The sequence below is a fragment of the Andrena cerasifolii genome, chromosome 13 (assembly GCF_050908995.1).
Source record: "Andrena cerasifolii isolate SP2316 chromosome 13, iyAndCera1_principal, whole genome shotgun sequence".
Lineage (NCBI taxonomy): Eukaryota > Metazoa > Arthropoda > Insecta > Hymenoptera > Andrenidae > Andrena > Andrena cerasifolii.
In genome coordinates, this window is record NC_135130.1 from 6,464,664 (window position 1) to 6,484,785 (window position 20,122).

General features: G+C 38.9%; 2 protein-coding genes across 5 annotated transcripts; one reads left to right on the forward strand and one right to left on the reverse strand.

The window, feature by feature from the left end:
• The first annotated feature begins 437 nt into the window (after positions 1–437).
• Pds5 (cohesin associated factor B pds5) lies at positions 438–11,319 on the forward strand. 4 transcript variants are annotated; one of them, XM_076825928.1, is made up of 17 exons: positions 438–764; positions 1,883–2,037; positions 2,119–2,313; positions 2,388–2,578; positions 3,989–4,196; positions 4,290–4,796; positions 5,517–5,815; positions 6,351–6,693; positions 6,769–6,873; positions 7,361–7,780; positions 7,859–8,221; positions 8,833–9,079; positions 9,900–10,147; positions 10,223–10,519; positions 10,684–10,719; positions 10,829–10,879; positions 10,937–11,319. In XM_076825928.1, exons 2-17 carry the CDS (start codon positions 1,957–1,959, stop codon positions 10,991–10,993), a joined length of 3,648 nt encoding a protein of 1,215 aa, XP_076682043.1. In that variant the 5' UTR covers positions 438–764; positions 1,883–1,956; the 3' UTR covers positions 10,994–11,319. The 4 variants fall into 4 exon arrangements, with proteins under 4 accessions (XP_076682043.1, XP_076682045.1, XP_076682044.1 ...); XM_076825929.1 differs by having other exon boundaries at positions 439–764; positions 8,833–9,064; XM_076825930.1 differs by lacking the exon at positions 10,684–10,719.
• Positions 11,320–13,425: 2,106 nt separating this feature from the next.
• Rs1 (Dead-box helicase Rs1) lies at positions 13,426–19,461 on the reverse strand. The gene is made up of 13 exons (XM_076825932.1): positions 19,156–19,461; positions 18,875–19,057; positions 18,216–18,303; positions 17,201–17,346; positions 16,810–17,115; positions 16,064–16,191; positions 15,792–15,989; positions 15,574–15,718; positions 14,531–14,712; positions 14,131–14,462; positions 13,801–14,052; positions 13,648–13,729; positions 13,426–13,571 (listed from the first exon to the last, which is right to left on the reverse strand). The coding sequence occupies exons 1-13, from the start codon at positions 19,237–19,239 to the stop codon at positions 13,478–13,480; spliced, it is 2,220 nt and encodes a 739-aa protein (XP_076682047.1). The 5' UTR covers positions 19,240–19,461; the 3' UTR covers positions 13,426–13,477.
• Positions 19,462–20,122: the final 661 nt, after the last annotated feature.

Here is a 20,122-nt window from a genome sequence, read left to right on the forward strand (position 1 = left end):
GATTCGCTAATTTCTTGTGCTTTAGCGATTATATCGCCAATTTATAATATTTATTTACCTGAACTCAATTACTATATTTCAAATTAACATTATTTATTAAATAGACAGGCGATACGAACCCGTGTATAAACTGAAATTACACTTCCTTAAATAATCCCTTCCTCGCCAACTATTAATTTAAAAAAAGAGCAACGTTGCTTAACAACAATACAATCTAGGGGAAAAAACTCTAGGAACTATCAAACGAAACGCGACACTCCTAGTGCCAATTAGAATTCGCCATTACCTTCCATTTCAATTTCACCCGAATAGACGCAACAGCATCATTGCACCATTGCACCATTGGTGCACCACATTCTTGCACATGATTCCAGCCAATAGAATCGCCGTTACCTCGCTTCGGTACGTTTACGTTAGCAGTGCCGCGTTTAACCACTTAAGCCTGAAGTATCCACCGGGATAGTTAAATGTAGGCGACTTCAAGTGATCGAATTGCGCTGTCGCGTCCTTTGACACGCTTAACCGTTTACGAATACTGTTTCGCTACATTGTTGATGTCATTTTGATCGTTTTACCATGCCAAATACTTACAAAAAATTCAGAAAGCTACGTCGAAGGCGATACGCTCGCACTTAGTAATAATTACACCGCGATAGTGTGTGAGCTCGAGAAACTTAAGGATAGTGCCGTGTATTCATCACATATATTTGCTTTATTGATATTCCGAGTGTCACAGGCCTTGTGGTGCCTATGCATATCTTGAGGTAATACGTCTTTCAACAGATAAAGTAGCTGACATTACCCTCGCGGCTTTACGTCCTCGAAATACCCTGCCTTCTCGGGCGCAGCGAGCGATAATACTGTTTACGTCTCTCCGTTGTGTTCATGCACGAACGGCGGACATAACCTACGCGATATCTTTCACCGTAGTCCCCTTTCGAACGCGAACAGTGCCTCTAAACACAGCCGAATACGAATCAGCATGCGATCCTCGTGTTTAGAGAATTCATCTAAGTCACATTTACGTCGTACAGTTCGTAATTCTGGTGCCTACCCATTCCCTCTTTTCTGTTCGGCATGGAACCCACAGTGGTGTGCAGTTATCAAAGCTACTAACCTAATGCGAATATAAACATTCGCGCTCAGTGTTTTGTTTCATCGATTTAACGCCTATGTTCTTTAACAGAGCCACGCTCGCATTTTCCTACTTCTGAATTCTATGTTTCTTTTATTCAGCCGTATGACCGCTTAGGTAAGAGTACACGAATCATCGAGGCTGCAGATCTCTGCGTTGAACTTTAGATTCTACAATAATGATCTGCGATACATGGGAATATATTTCAGCAAAAACCGAGCATAAGTTATCGTACAAGGTGGAGTGTAATTCATGGTAAAATCACTGGGGGGAATGATCCTTGTAAAACTAAACAAGAAGCGCAGAATGAAATTTTCTTCAGCAGGACTATGTTTGCCAGAAAGTAGATTTCCAAGATTTGAGGAATTCACCATTTCTAGTTGGTGTTTGTATACATTATTGGCGATACTGGTCAAGTAGTGATAAAGATTTTTACAGAACAGTTGTTACTTATTATCTAAGATCTTCAGGTTTGTTAAAGAAAATTTTTAGAAAGAAGGAAAGTCTAAATTAAGAGAAATAATTGCGTAACTCGTTCACTGAGCGGAACTTTGAACGCGATTAACGCTGATCGATATCTGCGTAGATAAAGTAAAATTCTAATTTCGCGTTTCTGATTTCCTTTTGGCTGCGGCATGAATTACATTCCATCCGGCGTAAAGTTCACTGCGTCGTATATATATTCTTTATGTAAGGGGTGTATCAAGGGATAAAGGATAATAGATAACAGAATCTATAACATTGCAGAATTTGGACGGTGTTCTAGATTATTTTAAGGACATAAAGTTTCTCATATTTGGTTGGACCATTTAGTGGACACAATGTCAGAAATAGTTTACCCGCAAGGGTGCAGATCTGTTACGGAAGATCTGGGTCCGGATGAACTGATTAGACGCTTAAAGGTACATTCGTTATGATTCTAATGAAAAGCAGGCGGTGACGGAGCTAGATAAGTGTAACTTATACTCGTCTGCATTGCCTAGACCTTAGCTCACACGTTACAAGCGATGGGACAAGACGAAGGAATGTACCAGCAATACATACCTCTCGCGTTACATTTGGCGGAGGAACACTTTCTGATGCATCAGAGTAAAGACGTCCAGCTCTTGATCGCGTGCTGCATCGCTGACGTTCTAAGGGTCTACGCGCCCGAAGCTCCATACAAAGATGCGGAACAGGTAACGAGAAGCTTGTAATCTTCCAAAAACATTAATTCAACAGCTACGATTAAATTGGACTTCTATTGTTGCAGGTGAAAACGATATTCCTGTTTCTGATTAAACAATTGGCCGGCTTGAAAGACCCGAAAGATCCCGCTTTTAAGAGATACTTCTATCTTCTGGAGAATTTGGCATACGTGAAATCGTTTAATATGTGCTTCGAGCTGGAAGACTGCCAAGAGATTTTCTGCGCGCTCTTTTCTCTTATGTTTAGGATAGTAAAGTAAGTATAATTACAGTCTTCCCCGGAATATCGAGAAAGATTTGGGACCGGGGGATTCTCTATAAACCGAGGCACCGTATTCACCTGTTCGGAGCTCAGCGCGCGTTCGGGGTTGAGCGAAATTTGCGGCGTCCATTTCATGGTATCGTTCGGACCCGAATGCACGCTCTGATGGGCCGCCAGCAAGCGGATCGGCCCGAACGCGCGCCGAACACCCAACGAGCAAAAAATCGGTGCACATTCGGGGCGAATGCACAGGTGAATGCGCGGCTTAATAAACTGACCCTTATCTTTTCATATTACCAATTACACCTTGGTGAGAGTATCACCAATGGATTGGTGAGTTTATGTCGACGAAAACGAGTCCAAACACGAAGCAACTCGGTCTATTTCTTATTACGAAAACATGATTAGAATTCCAGCTCCCACGTTTAAGGGAAAAGCAAGCTTCTCTGGTGGTTAACTCACATCATTTCTCCTGCAATTATCGAAGTAATTTGCCAATCCTGGTAATACCAAATAGGTACTAAACATCCAGGCAATGTTTCCTGAAGACTGCATTTAAGCAATCTTCAGCGGACACTTTACAATTTGGTGAAGTCGTTGATATTCTCCATTTATTTTTTTTCATTTTTTATTTTGATTGATAAACGGGGATAGGTCCCCATTAGTATACAAAGCTGGTATTACAGTTCTGACGGACAAATCACAAGTTTCACAAGTTACTGTGAACCGAGATTCTAAAGCTGCTTATATTAACGCTACGCTACAGATGCGGTTTACAGGGTCAGAGTTGACCATTGAGGTGATATACTGCTGGGCGTGAAAAGTACGTGTAAATCTAAACGATCTATTGGGAGCATAGAAGTTTATCAATTCAAGGAGTTGAGGGCAATTAATATGGTAGTTAATAATCTTAAAAAGGAGAAGCAAGTCCGCCTCAGCTCTCCTAAACCCGAGGGATCGCAGGAATTTAAATTCTTTTCTGCAGTATTACATAGTGTGTAACGGGAAGAAGTCACTTTCCAGGGTGTAAATTACAACATTTAGCGAACATAGTGACGTTCACTAAAGATGGACCGAATTGCTTCGCGTTTGAACTCATTTTCATTGAGAAAGCTTAAAAAATCCATTAGTAATACTTTCGTGAACATTTATCGAAAACATGAACATTTAATTTTTCTGTACTGGGTATTTTACCTGGCCCAATGCTTCTATTGCTCTCTGCAGTCAACGGGCGGCCTACCCGGGACCGCAGGCCCTCGCTCGCAGCGAGGAAGCAAAACTGTGGGGTGGGTAGGTCGTTCCCGATAATCCGGGGAAAAAAGCATTTCAATAATCCGGGGAAGACTGTACATACAAGGAGGTACAACGATAGATAGCAACTACTGTAATCGTTATTATTTCCAGCGATGAACATTCTGGGAAAGTGAAAAGTTTTATGTTAGACGTATTATGTCCACTTATTACAGAATCAGACATTGTTAGCAATGAACTTCTAGACATTATACTTATGAATATCGTAGAGCCAAACAAAACGCAGAAGAAGAATGCGTATTTGCTGGCGAAGGAACTAGTAATTAAATGTAGCGATACATTAGAACCTTATATTCAAGCAGTGAGTAGAATAATCTCTGAACATCCATTTGCTTTTTAAGCGTATTACGAAAGAAGAGGTGCTATAAGATTTTCGATGCTTTTGAATTTACAGTTCTTCAACCACGTGTTGATCTTGGGCAAAGAGGAGAAAAGCTTACAAATCTGCAAGAAAGTGTACGATTTGATTTACGAGTTAAATCACATATGTCCGAGCGTCTTGTTGTCCGTCCTGCCGCAATTAGAATGTAAACTGAAATCATCTTCTGAAACCGAGCGTTTGGGTGCTGTAGCGTTACTAGCGAGAATGTTCTCCGAAAAAGGATCTCAATTAGCTGTACAACACACGCAACTGTGGCGAGCATTTCTAGGAAGATTCAACGACATCAGCGTATCGATTCGCATCAAATGCGTGCAGTATTCGATGCATTTTTTACTGAACCATCCTGAATTGAGAAAGGATATCACCGACACCTTGAAACTGAGGCAACACGACGCGGACGAAAGTGTCCGCTACGAAGTTGTTATGGCTATAGTAACCACCGCTAGAAGAGATTTCGAAGTTGTATCCGACAGTGAAGATTTACTAGAATTTGTTAAAGAGAGAACGTTGGATAAAAAGGCACGTTATCTTCTGCGTAGCGTACGATGCTTTAAGGAGTCGTGTCTATTTGACAGGCGAAAAGTAACGTCGTTTTCGGGAATTTTTTGTGGAAAATATGATGAATGTTTCTTACAAATATTTCCTTGTTTTAGAAGTACATATATTCAGCAACTCTCAGTAATTTTGTTATAGGAAGATATTCAAAAATGAACGAATAACAGCCACTCTCGCGGAAGCTGTTTTTATAAAGGCGCTGCGCGGCAGAGTTGGGCATTATTCGATTAAATTTTAATTCGGATGATCTCGAATAAGAATTGAGAATTAAATGAAGTTATTCGAGAATAATGAATCAATTTTTATTCGCAATTCTTATTCGAAGTAATAATGATTTCTCCGAGCCGAATCATCTGAAATCGGAAAGTGAAGAAGATTCTGTTAATGATTCAGTTTGCAAAAGAAATCTAATATACATTAGATTTTCCACAAAAAATTCACGAAAATCACGTGCTTTTTCGCCTGCCACCTAGGCATGACGCCTTAAGGCCGTCGCGCATTTTGACGAAGCGCGGCAGTGCGAAGAGAAATGTTGCGAATCAATGCGAAAATGTTTATGAACAATTGATGACCGAAATTAGTTATTATTAATTTCTTCGATTCGCTTCGCTAAAATCCGCGACGGCCTTTATATTTCGCAGATAAATTCTGGCGCGTAGGTCTAACGAATCTTTTAACTTTCAGTTTAAGATCAGGAAAGAAGCAATGTCAGGATTGGCAATGATATACAAGAAACATTTGAACGACGCAGACGTACCGCAAGCTACAAAGAAGGCTGTTACTTGGATAAAAGATAAAATATTACATGGTTATTATATGGCGGGCATGGAAGATAGATTATTGGTAGAAAGATTATTGAATACCTGTTTAGTACCTTACCAGCTGCCAGCTGGTGAGCGAATGAAGAAATTATATCATTTATTAGGTACAATTGACGACCACGCATCCAAAGCATTTGTAGAATTGCAGAAACATCAACTTGCGTAAGTGTACTTCCCATTATTAACGATCAGAGTTGGGCATTATTACGTCGAATAAGAATTACGAATAATAATTTATTCGTTATTCTCGAATAACTCAATTTAATTCTCAATTCTTATTCGAAATCATTCGAATAAAAATTTATTCGAATAATGCCCAACTCTGCTTACGATTACTTATACAGTCGAACCTCGATAATTAAGAAACGTAATTTAAGAACGACCCCTAAAGAGTAATATTTCGAGCATAAAATGTGTCTTTTTAATTATTTTTAAAACTTTAAAACTTTGACCTTTAAAACTTGAATCTGTCTTGCCCCTACAGCTTCACAAGTAAAAAAAATTAACAGTCCTACAAAGCCTCTATAAGTCGAATTTTCGTTTGTTCAACCTCACTTGAAAACTCGACAAGCCGAAACCTCTATAATTCAAAGATTTTTTCCCTTCCCTCGAGATTCGAATTGTCAGGGTTCGAATATAAACTTAATATAACTTTATTGAGCTGATTTTCATACAAACATGCGATGCTTTAATTTAGCGTGCGAAGGGCAGTGGTCGAATGGTTGGAAATCGTAAAGAAGCCGGACGCCATGGTTGAGCTGGTGGCTAAAATCCATCAGATATCCCGTTTTCTACCAGACCCCATGAAAGTGCAAGAATTTTTACAGAAGTTTAGTGCTCACATGAGAAAGGACACCGCACTGCTTCAAGGAATGGAAACGATAGTACAACCGAACGTTTCTTGCAAGGAGTGCGCGGATACGATAAGCATGGTTCTGAAGAAGTTAGGCCAGCCTGTCATGACGAATTTATATTATAACACGATAAAAATGTTATTAGAGAGAGTCAGTTCTGTCATGATCGATGAAGAAGCGATTAGGGTAATTGCATACTGTCCTACGTTTCACATACACGATTGCTTGTGCATATTTCTTACACTGATTATATTCCGACAGGTTTTAATTGGATACGTATTAGATTGTTTAAAAGGAGGTAACGTGATAGAAGAAGTCGGACTAAATCCAAACAACGCAGGAGAAAAAGGTCTAAGGCTACTTGTGGTATGTTCATAATTCTGCCTCGTAAATGCATTTGGGTCATTCTTCAGCGAAAGATGGTAGTATTTTTTGAGGATTTTCAATCCGAAAATAAAACTTTGTTTATAATTTTCATTATTGTAAAAATGATTTTTCAACCGGAAACAAAATTATTCAGGAAGGCCGATCCTTCTAGATTAAAATAACGCAAGATTCAACGAAATCCGACAAATAGTTTCCGAGATAAAAATTCATAAGTACGACCCATTTTCACGAAAATGGGCAAAAATCGCAAAATTCAAGGTTCTGTATTTTTTATACAAACTCGAAATCGACAAAATGATGAATTAAACTCGCCCTAATTTCACGAGGAGTACAACATATTCAAGTTTGAACAAAATCCGAGACATCGAGGGAAAAAAGTGATCGAGTTGGCGCGGAATGACCCATTTACTCTGCGCACATTATTATTCCGTTCTAAACGCAAGCTTATCGTTCCTCGGGATTTCAGATGCTTTCGTTCGTGTTCGGTCCACATTTCCTTCACAACGACATCTTGATGCAACTCGTCCATCTTTTGGAATTGGAAGACGAAATGGTAGCGCCGCTGGTGCTCTCGATTTTCACATTTCTAGGAAAATACAAGCCTCTGTGCGACGTTGCGCCAGATATTATGAACCTTATGGTGCCGATATGCAAGAACTTCGCTGAAACGGGAACACCGAAACAGGCGAAGCAGGCTGTCAGATGTTTGTTCGTTAATATGACCAATATCCACGATACCATTTTCCCTGAAATTATCGAGAGAATTAAGAATACTCTTACCCCAGCTTCAGAATATTATCGAACATCTATAGTCACGTTAGGTCATATAGCTTATAATTTACCAGAAAAGTATCAAGTACAAATAAAGAATATGGTGTCGAGAAAGGTAAGCACTCTTAGACGATCGTGTAAAAGGTGACGTCGTGTTATTTTAATACGATCCAAATGTTGTCCGCCTGCGCAGATAGTCAAGGAGTTGTTAGTGAAAGAGAGCAGCGAGCAAACTTCCGACACCATCGAAGGAGATTGGTGCAGAGAAGATCAATTGCCCGAGGAGACCCGTTGTAGATTAGAAGGATTGAAGTGTATGGCACGCTGGTTGTTAGGATTGAAGACTGATGTACTCTCTGCTCAAAAAACCTTCAGAATGCTGAACGCGTTTGTGGTGAACAAGGGCGATCTTTTACAACAAGGTCGCTTAAGCAAGGCAGAAATGAGCTGGCTGCGATTACAAGCGGGCTGCTCGATGCTAAAGATATGCGAGCAAAAAGGTGTTGGCGATCAATTTACTGCGGAACAGTTCTACAACCTGTCTCAACTCATGGTGGTACGTGAATTATTATAGAGACTTATCTGAATTATTAGGAATTAATATACAGTGGTGGACGAAAGAAAGTTTACATCCTTTAAAGTCGCATAACTTTTTTAGAATTGGTCCAAACGGTTTGAGCTTTTTTGGGTAGCGAGAAGGATTAGTTTGCTAAGTGACGTGTTTAGTCGTTTTGAAAAAAATTGCAATTGGTCGGAATAGCAAAAAAAAAAATGGCAAAGATCGTTTTTTTTTTTCAAAATTTTTTTCTGAGCCTGTAATGAAAATTCAAAGATCTCGTTTGAAGATTTAAGTAAGTTGTATACGTGCTGAAAATTTCATCAAAATCGGTTAACGTTGCTCCGAGATACAAATGTTTAAAGATCGCAGAATAAGGTCGAAAATCGCTGATTTCGGAAATTTCGCAATTGTAATTTTTTTTCAAACCGCCGAAACACGTCACTCAGCAAACTAATCCTTCTAGCTCCTCAAAAAACCTCAAGCGGTTTGGACCGATTCTAAAAAAGTTATGCAATTTTAAAGCATGTAAACTTTCTTTCGTCCGCCACTGTATATAAAAATCTATGTGAAAATATAATCGCATTTAAATTGTTCGAACCCGTTCGTAGGACGAAGTTCCACAAGTGCGAGAGGCTTTCGGTAGCAAATTACATAAAGGACTCGGAAGAGGAATTCCAAATAAATGCTTGCCGTTAGATTTCATGGGCTATTACGCTCTCGCTGGCAAGGAACAAGACAAAAGACTAAAGTGCGTTTTGAAAACGTACATGCAAACCGACATAAATAAAAGGAGGGACTATGTTAAAACATTGTCACTGGGTACCGTGGAACGGGCCATGGGTAAGAAACTGAATAGTAAGCCATTATAGACATATCGTTTAATATTACCTTTTTTTTGGTAATTATGCAGAACAGGTGTTTCCTCGTCGATTTTGACGATCTTGAAGTATGTTGTCGGGGACATGATTCTGAACAACTTTTTCTATACATGTTACCGCTGCTCGACCTTCGTTTCCGAGATATTCGCGAAAAACTGCTGTTACTACTATAATGTATTCTGCCGTATACGTACCTACAGTACGCGTTCGTGGCAGAGTATGCGCCAGCGTGGGACAAAACAAATGATGAAGCTGGCCTTCGTTTCCGAGATACCTATTTGCGAAAAGCTTCTTTTGACTTATTCCGACGCAACGCATTCCACTTTCCAACTTGTCCCGGGTATTAGTATTGGTTGGGGCTAGATTAGTGCGGGGGCGGGCGCGCGTCCGCTCGCGGGCGCGTAACGCATGCTAGCGAACCGATGTGAGTCGGGGTATTGACGGGCATCCGCAGGTTTCTGGTTCAAATCTCCAAATTCATATCGGTTTGCTACCATGCTTTACGCGCCCGCGGGCGGGCGCGCGCCCCCCGCGTTCATCTGTCCCCAACCAATACTAATACCCGGGACAAGTTGGGAAGTTTTTCTAAAATATCTTGGAAACGAAGGTCGTGCGACGGTAACATGTATAGGAAAAAAGATGTTCAGAATGTTGAGTTTTACAACATATCCAAAAAATCATTGAAATCGGTGAGGAAACGCCTATTCTGCATAATTACCTTATTTTTTTTATTACTATTAAACACGCGTTATTAAAGCAGCAGATGCATTAAGCGTTTAATCGAATCCCGGTTACAGGTCAACTGCCTCACATTCTTCCCGATTACATGCTAGTATTCGCAGTACCTATCCTTGCGCACGATCCTGAATTCACGAGCCATCAGATGGTGGCTCAGCTGAAAGTCATACAGCAGTGTTTATGGTTCATACTGGAGCCGCTCATAACAAAGAACGAATATTATTGCTATAGTTTTTATAAAAATCTCATTGAGCGAATGAAGAGCCACAAGGACGCTCTGAAACCCGAGGACAACAATATGAACTATGTAATTATCACGGACTTATCTCTCATGACTTACGAATTCGATTCAGGAAAGTTCACTTTGTCTTCTTGTGCGTAGAAATTGTGGGCTGTTTGTGATTTAGCTATGAATGTGATATACACTAAGACGACGATTTTCGATATGAAAGAATTCCCCAGCGAGACACGAATTCCCACCATGTACTTCAAGCGCGCGGACGAGCTGTTGACCAACATCAGGAATTACTTGCCCGCCGAGATGCAGATAAACATGTCGAGCCCCAAAGGGAAAGGGTTGCTCCACAATACGCATTCGGTCAGTGAAAGGCCGCAGCGCAGGGCCAAGTCCAAACAGCAAAAGGAAGTGGGCATTGGCCCGAACGAAACCGACGCAAGGGTAAGTTGAACGATTCTGATCGCGATTAATGATATTGATGCTTCATTACCCATTAGTCCCGAGGAGCACGCAGTTACTTTTGTATTTTGTGTACTTTTTATAAATCGTAAATTTGCAAATAATAGTGTTGAAAAAGTTTTTTGAGTGTGTGATATGATTTCAAGCTGCAAATTGGAGAAGTGGAATGTATTGATGCACAGGTAAAGTCATTTGACATTTAAGAAGACAAGTACTTCGTGTCGTTCGATTTATTTCTACGGTGACTTTAAATGCCGGCGACTATTCACGCGGTACGATGTTTATTTACAGCCGGCGGAGGCATCCGAGACTAGAATTCAATTACCTGGTTTAGAAGAAGAAGTAAGTGAGTGATGTTTATGCTTTAATTCGACAGACACTAAGGAGAGAATTTTTCAGATCGAAGAACCACCGGCGAAGAGGGCATTAAGAGAATCGGATAAAGTAAATAAATAATTAAGTGAATGAACTGTACCCAAGGGGATGTTTTAGAAATAGGGGAAAGACTTAAGGGACGTGATGATCATAACAATTAAAGAATCTAAAAATACTTTACAAATTAGAAAACAGAATATTTTGATTATGTACAACAATTAATAAACCTGTCGTTCGCGTATGTCTAGGCAGTAAGATGTTAAGATAATTATACATTAACGTCAAATAATTAATATGTGTAGGCTTACGGCTCGAAACATTTTGTGGTGTTGCGGCAAATTAAAAAGATCCATTGTTTCACACTATTTGGAGAGTCCATTTGTTCCGATTTCGAAAATAAACGCAAAGTCGTGGTTCTTTCAATTTCTTCGTACGTTAACGAAAGCGATGGCACGTTCAATAATGCGAGAATATTGGCTCCTTCGGCGAGTATTCCTTTTCGTAGACATCTCGAAGAAGTTTCCCGATTTAAGGTCTTTCTTCCTTTGCGAAATGTCCAACAATTTTTGTATTGTTCTCCTTTGCACCAATTAATAAAAACGCTCGTGTCGTTTCATGTACATTCTCCTTCGCGAAGAAGTAATCGAAATTGTATAAAAAAAAAGTGTTCGTAATATTTTGCTTCCGAACGTTAAAATTGAAATATAAAATATCGGTGGAGGTGGCTATCCTTTTAAGTTAGCAGTAACAAATCGTTTTTCTTCGACGAAAAAAAAAACAAATTATATATACGTATATATATATATATATGTGAGCAGATTAACAAAACAAACACATCTCATCTTTTGTGTGCAGGAGAGAACAACATGAGGTTGTTTGATTGCTATAAACATCGTGTTCTACATAAAAGAGTGTGTGTCAATTGGCTTTGTGATCCAAAGTTGTTTGTTTCTATTAATTTGATTATCAATCATTATTATTATTATCTTATTGCTATTATTATTATTATTCTATTGAGGAGATCGTATAGCTCGGACGACCACTACTTTCTAAGGCACGTACTGTCTCCTAAAATTGTCTGTTTATATTTTATTTCTAAAGCTAATTTAAATGTTTGAGATTTTGGTCAGCGCACGGCCGCTAATTATTAATTTATTTCAAATAAGGTGACCTTATAAATACTTCAATAGTATCTATACATATATACATATAAATATATCTTCAACGGATAGTGCGCATTAATATAAAAGATTATTCGTTAAAGAGACTTTTTGTTATGCAAAGGTAACGAGAATACATCATCCAATATGATAATCAATTTTAAAAAAAAAAAAAAGAAACAAGTTCATCATCCTCGTACGTGACAGTTATTCCTGTACCACTGTCATCATTGTATATGTATTATAAAACTACTTTCGTATCCTTTTAATTCAAATTTGTATCCAAAAGCTTTTCTATACTCGGTAGAAAAAACAAATTGTTCTTGGGACCCGACAGTTTTATACGTAAGTCTCGATTAAAATTAAAGTGTATCCGCATGATTTCACCCTGTACTTCATAAGCATCTCGCATCAACGACGAGCGCGTTGTATTTATTGATATTTATGCGGCGGTAATTTTATGCACATCAATTTTCGCAAGCTCCGTCATCGTTCGTCTGGAATCCAGCACATTAGTAGAAGTTACTTTCGAAACATCATTTCCATAATAGTAATAGCGATTAATAAACACCTTGCATAAATGCGATTACATTTATAACCGATTTTGCTCGCAGGATGTACTTGTAGCTCCACGAGAATCAGAGACGAATCGTTCGAATTCTCATTAAAATTTCAACATCATCGAATCAATATGCAATCTTTCGGGAAGACGTTGGGTACAAATTTGAGAGAAACTCTGAGTAATTTAAAATGGGCCTAGGTTTTATAAAATTTCCTTTTTCAATATTAGAATTATTAGCGTTAAGTGATAAACTGTATTAAACCTAACGATGAATGGGAATCGTGTGCGAGGTTGTGAATGGCGACGGATGCTTGGTTTTTATTATATAAACACTATAGAATTAACACGTACCTATTACCTCTTCGCTAAAATTACAGTACAATGCAAGTCTTACGGTTCCTTCATTTCGTTTTGCAGTAATCGTAGAACCGAGCTCTTTGGATTCCGTAATATAAGTTTCGCGGGACGTGAAGAAAACGCATTGTCACTGGTTCTTCGAATCGACATAATCTCATTTCAAACATTTCTCGCAAGATAATTCGTAGACTTAAAGCCACTCTGCAATATATTATTGTATTTTATAGTATTTTAGCAATATCTGTTTCTGTGGGTATTCAATCGCATAGTACTGCAATTTTTGTTCAAACAGGTCGTAGACTATGAATGAAGTATACATATTCCGAGGAAACAAAAAAATAAAAAAAACAAACCAATTAATCAGTGCTATTCATCTGTCAATCTGTGAGACATAAGTGACGCATTGTAACGGTTCTATAATAAAACAAATTAAGTAAAATGGTATGTATTTAATAAGATATAATTACAGATATGAAAAAGTTCGCCTCATCGCTTTCGGAAGGCTTTCCTGTTGTCCTTGCTGCCAGCCTTGAAATTACCCGCGCCTTTCCGTTTACTTTGATTCTGCTTAGTGTTCGCGCTGAAATTCGAATTGTTAATGCACACCGTGTTACAATATTTCATGTTTTATTGTATTCTTTGAAACATATACTTACTCGTAGCGCATCCTCTTCACGGCTTTTTTACTTGTATCCGTTAAATCGGCAGCGAACGAAGATCTCGGCCGTTTTAACGGCGCTGAAATTTAATCAGTGTTTTAAGCAACCATAATACCATTAAAGATTTTAAATTAAAAATAGCAGGTGTACCTCTTCTGTTACTTATAGATTTATCCTCCACCACAGCTCGAATTTTCTTTTGCTTGTTCTTCTTCTTAGCCAATCTCGCTTGGAACGCCGCAGTTTTCTCTAACTCCCTATTAGCTCTGTCTTCAGCCGTGTCTTTTCTAGGCTCCTTGGATACCTTCTTCTTCTTCTCTTCCACTAGATTCGAAGGCTCTCTGTTCTTCTTTTGCTTCTTCTCTTTACTCTTCGGCTGCTTCTCCACCAACGATAGTTTATCTATGAAACGAGAATATAAATCATCCGAAGTGTAGCAGAACTTTAAAAACAATTATAACATCGGAGCTAGAGACAAACCTTTCTCCTCTTTCCTCTCCTTCTGAGTCTGGAACCAACTTCTTTGCTCGCCCGTATCTTTCTCGTCTTTGAGCAATCTTTCCACCCTGTTCGCTTGATTCTCTATCTTAGCCAACTCCCTCTCCTGCCTTTCTTCTTCCAGTATATTCTCTACGTCAGCTTCCAGGGATTGCAATCTTTTGTTGTACTTCCCCACGATGTCAGGCGGTATTATCCGATTCTTCACTGGATTCTTCGCATTCTTAATAATCTCTTTAACTAGAGAACGCTCTTGTTCCCCAGCCAGAGATACAGACACGCCGACGCGGCCAGCTCTGGCTGTTCTTCCAACTCTGCGAAGAAATGATGGAATAAATACCTTCTCGCGATGCACGCGCCTGCTCAGAGTGTACACTGATACCTGTGAATGTAATGTTGCATGGTAGCTGGCATAACGAAGTTGATTACAGTTTTTACACCGCTAATATCTAAGCCTCTTGCAGCAACGTCTGTTGCCAGCAGAATATCTATTTCTTCATTTTTAAATTTTCTCAAGTTCTCTAAACGCTGTGGTTGCGTAAGGTTGCCGTGGAGTTCCCCAACCTACGGCACAAAATATTCATAAGTATAACACTATTATTTAAAAGTGTTTTAATATTATTATTATATTAAAGGGTTATGCCTACCTGTAGGGTCTGCAAAAACATGTATATTCGGGAATTTTTCAGGGAAAAACTTGAAGGCTTTTTTAATCAAACCTTTATGTATTCGAAAGTGTACGTGTTAAACTACTTGTAGTAATTTTTGCGATGGAAAATATAAATATACATAAGAAATATTAGCAATCTCCCGGCAGCGATTTTTTTCCAGTAGTTTGCGGCGACCACTCTAATTTTTACCTGGTTCATCCGAAATAAAAAATTCGCGGGAATTTAGTATATTAGATTATCTAGTCCTTAATCGTTCATTATCCTGAAAAATTAATTTGCTACGAAATGGCGGCTTCTCATAGCAAAAGTATAATTTTTCACCTGTAAAATAAAAACTACGCAACGTAAATGGAAAAGCCCCGATTAAGGACTAGATAATCTAATATAATAACTAAATTTGGTCGAATTTTTTATTTCTGATGAACCAGATCGAAGCTACACCGCCTATAATTCCAGTATTTATTTAGATATCGCATTGCAAAAAAAAATCTACAAGAACTTTAAAATATATACTTTCGACTATACAACCGCGTTTATTTAAAAAAGAGTGTTCAAGTTTTGAAAAAAAATCTCGAAAATACTTGTGTTTTCAGACCTTACAAGTAGGCACAACCCCTTAATGGCATTTGTGAAGCAACTGGTAAGGTTTCCTTACGCGAGACTTTCTTCAAAACTTTGCCTGAGCCTAGTCTATGCAGTGGAGCTTGTAAACAAATTTCTACAATAATTATGAAACGAGTTATATGTCGAGTACCTTCACACCTAATAATCCTAACAGAATATGAAGTCTGTGGGCTTGTTTCTTCGTTTGGACAAAAACCATGGCATGATCGTGGAAAGTTCTGCAAATTAAGGCAGCCAAGATTGCCTCGCGGTCTCCTTCCCTTTCTTTTCGTATCCTATTTAAACAAATAGAGTTCGCGTCTCACATTCGTTTGCTACATAGAATTAACTTGAAACTTCGATAGTTACCGAATGAATTCCTGGCGTAAATTGAATGCAACATCTTGATTACTGTCCACAAATACTTTGACAGGCTTATCCAGCGATACAGCCGCCAAATCTTTCACTTGCTCGGTCATAGTCGCTGAGAATAACATCGTCTGCCTATTTCTCGAGCACTGCTTTACTATGTACTTCATTTGCTCCGCGAAGTATTCGTCTAGCATCCTTTAACGAAGTTCACAGAAGTGTTTCAATTGGAACGCAAAGGAACATAAATCAGATATTCCCTTTTAATTTACCTGTCTGCTTCGTCTAAAATCAGCACTTCGATGCTGTCTAACGAGAACGTGGGTGTATTTTTTAAATGATCGATTAATCTTCCAGGCGTAGCTATCACAACATCTGGATTCTTTCTTAATACAGTTTCCTAAGTAAATAACGTGAGAAGGTTTAATAGCACTTGCTTACGTTCATTCAGGGACACAGGTTTTGTTACGGTGCAATAATGTCGTGTTAATTCGAAAGGGTGTATCTGGTCAAAGGGTGGTTCTGAGATAAATGACTTTTAGTATTCTGTGCTATGTAGGGAATTCAATCCCGGGATCCCGGCCGTTTTTTCGATTCCAGTTTTATATTTTTCAGTTGCTCATAAAGTAATTTACGTTTTTAAAAATTCTCGGGATAAGTTATAACTTGATATATCAAATCCCGGGAGTTTTAGAATCCAAAACACAGCCGGGATCCCGGGATTGAATTCCCCAGTGCTATGCCATCGGTATGGTATAAAAATTGCATGAGGTGAAATATTAAATCTGGTTAAAAAGGTATCTAAATATTTGTAACAAACCCGTAAAATATTTCATAAACTCCAAAGGAAAGTTTGGTAGATCAGGCATCGATTTCAAATACGTCCGAAACGTAAACTGTTATATCTTCAGTTTTAATACAGATATGGCTTTCTTATTTAATATACATACAGATAAACTATTTTTCTGCTACCTGGCAGGAATAACTCAATTTGAGCGAAAGTTGCAGAATAACGTACCTGAACTTTCACGTCTAAACCACCGACGGATAATCCTACTTCGACTGTTGTGTATTGAGATAATTGCTTCGTGACTTGATACACTTGAACGCCAAGTTCTCTTGTGGGCACGAGTACAAGAACTCGGGAAATAGCAGGACCATCCAACGGTCTGTACAATAATCTCTCCAGAGTTGGGAGCATATAAGCCGCAGTTTTACCTGTGCCCGTCGCAGCGCAACCACATACATCGCGGCCCATTAACGCGACTGGAATGGTAGCAGCTTGAATAGGTGTTGGATGCACGAAATTCATAGCTGTTATGGCCTTTAACGAGCAAACATAATCAATTGTTGAAAAACAGCACGTGAAATATTACCGAACTTTCGCTTTTCGTATGATATAATTTTACCTTTAATAAAGGACGTGATAAATTCATTTGATAAAATGTTGCGTGCAGCTCCGAGTTTGAGTACTCCTCAAAGTCAATTGTTTCTTCGTCAGTTTCCTTAGGGACTTTTTTCTTTCTACCTTTCTTCTCCTTTGTCTTAAACACGTCTGCAATAAAACATGCATTTTTATTAACTCAAAATCAAACATGTACGATGCAATTAGGGAATACAATTTACAAAGGAATAAAATACCTTTTTTTAATTAAATATTTTTTAAAATGTTGCCTAAATATGTAGAAATATAGGCATAAAGTATTCAATTAATATAATTTGAGGGTTTATTTAAAAAAAAACCCAAATCTCGCGTTCCTAAACAGGCCGTCAAAGTAGGGAGTAGGGCTGTTCGAGTACTCGAATATTGGAGCAGCTTGAAATTCGGACCGAGTTAGACTCGGTTTACGAGCCGAACCGAGTACTCGAAAAAGCAAGCAGCTCGAAAGAACTGAGCAGTCCGAGTAACGCAAGTAGTTTGAAGCTAGAATGTTTCGAATATTTTAGAATACATATGTTTATCTACTGGATAATGGTTCGTAGTAATGTGAGTAATTAAATTGTAAACTGCAAATGAAAATATTCTCTAACTATTGAAAATAATTTTTCGCGTATGTATGATTTAATAATATGTTTTAAGAAATATATGGTTCATGGTTACCCAGTAGAGAAACATTCAAGCTTCAAACTATTCGACATACCCGGACTGCTCGGTTCTCTTAAAGTTGCTCGCAAAAATTCGAGTTCTCAGTTCTATTCGAGCCGCTCGCTTCTTTCGAGTACTTGGCTCGGTTCGGTTCTTCGAGCCGAGTCAGACTGGGCCCTTAAATGAACATTTAGAATTTTAATTATTGAAATTTTCTATTACCCAATCCCGTGATTAGTCCCGGAATCCCAAGATAGACTATAAAAAATCCCACAATCCCGGGATAGTAAATAATGAGCGGGATTGTATTCCCTAAATGCAGTAGACGACATCCTTACCCTTTTTGAGTTCATCTTCTGATAGAGAAATTTCGTCATCTTCTATTTTAATTTCAGACGATTCTAAAACGGAATCATCAATTTCGACCTGTAAGAAGAGATATATAGAAACAATTTGACCCTTAACAATTTAACATTTGTAGCCCTTTCTGTTATAGCAGAAGTAAAACAGTAAAGGCAGCGAAGGCCAGTCCGAGCCATTTGGGAGCCTAGGCTCCATGATGTTTACCATAGCCGCCCGGGAGTGCTCGAAAGCCAATGATAACGGAGCTGCTCTAAAGGCAGCGATCATTGGGGCCCCCAAGAATCCCAGTCATTCAAACCTATCGTACGGGTATGAGGCTGCGCCTCACACTACTAGATTTCCCTATCCGTGGCACGCAGTGGCGGATTTAAGAAAAATGGCCCAGGTGGCAAATATTCCGAGGGGCCCATTTTTTTCGGGAAAAGGAAGAGGTAGTTTACTAAAAACGGGCCAAGTGTAGTAGCACAGAAAAAAATATAGGGCCCTGGGGTCCTTCTGGGTAGGGGCCCAGGCGGCAACTCCCCTTCCACGCGGCTATGGTAAACATCACAGACCCTGAGCTCTTAAATGGCTCAAACTGGCCTTCTCTGCCCTAAGTGTTACAAGCTTAAATCCACGATCTATTTGCGCGTACTCCATTCTCGATTCCTCTTCTGATCTTCTTAATTTTATCATCGAGTTTCGTTTTCGCTTTCCGTTTAATGTATTTGCTCAAGTCGTTCCACGTGTCTTTATTATACTCGGAGGCGTCGTTTATAAACTGGAAATTGGTATCGAAGTCTTTCTTTTCCTTCCTCTTCTGCTTCCGTGGTTGAAACTAGTATGACAGAGAAGTTATTCGCGTGGTTAGAAAGCCATACAATAAATAACCTCTGCTTGGAATTACAAAACATAATTTAAATGACAATATCTTACGTCATCTTCGACGTCAGAATTCTCAGACAAATCTGGCACTTCTTGGTCGTCTTCGATGGTCCTTATTAAGTCACAGTTATCCATTTTCCATTACAAATATCGCAAAGCCGCATTCAATTCCAAATACTCAAACCACGTGGTTAGGTCGCACATGTGTCCACGCGAACTATATATGTCAATAAGTCATGATATAATTATTTAAACGAAAGCCTGCTTATTAGCATTATTTTAACAGAACGATATATAAATTACAAAGTGTTATTCTCTGTTTACAAATATAATATAACTGCAACGCTGCGAGTTTAATTTCGAACTAGGGATGAATCGATACCAGGGGGACCAAGCCAGGGGGGCCAAGCTTCCCTCTTACGAAAGTTGAAGCAGAGTTTGTAGCGCCTCCTACCAATGAGGTGCGTACTAAACTTTTTTCTTAGGAAAAGAAGAAATATTCAATTTCAATGTTTATCCTTCTATCTGCTGCATACGTGTCGCTGGCGCGACGATCCGTGGACAGGTTTTAAAGTAAACGATGCATTACACGTATACACATACACATACGTCCCGATTCACACCAATTCACACATTCACAGTTTAGTACGCACCTCATTGGTAGGAGGCGCTACAAACTCTGCTTCAACTTTCGTAAGAGGGAAGCTTGGCCCCCCTGAAATTCTAAACATATCAGACCAATACGAGTATATTCTCGATACTTCCGTTTCGATAGGAAGTAATTTCAATATCGATACCTAGGGTTGCGATACCAAGTAGGTATCGAAAAAAAAGTACTCCTATCGAATGGGGCGAGTATCGACATTCTGCCCGAAAGATAAAAAGCTCGTTCAACCAAAAATATCGTTCCAATTACTCCAGATGCACGATACAGAGCATGATATAAGGATTTACCTTACATCATGATTCATGATTTACACTTAGAGCATATAGGCAATTGGGTAAAATTCGCACTCAG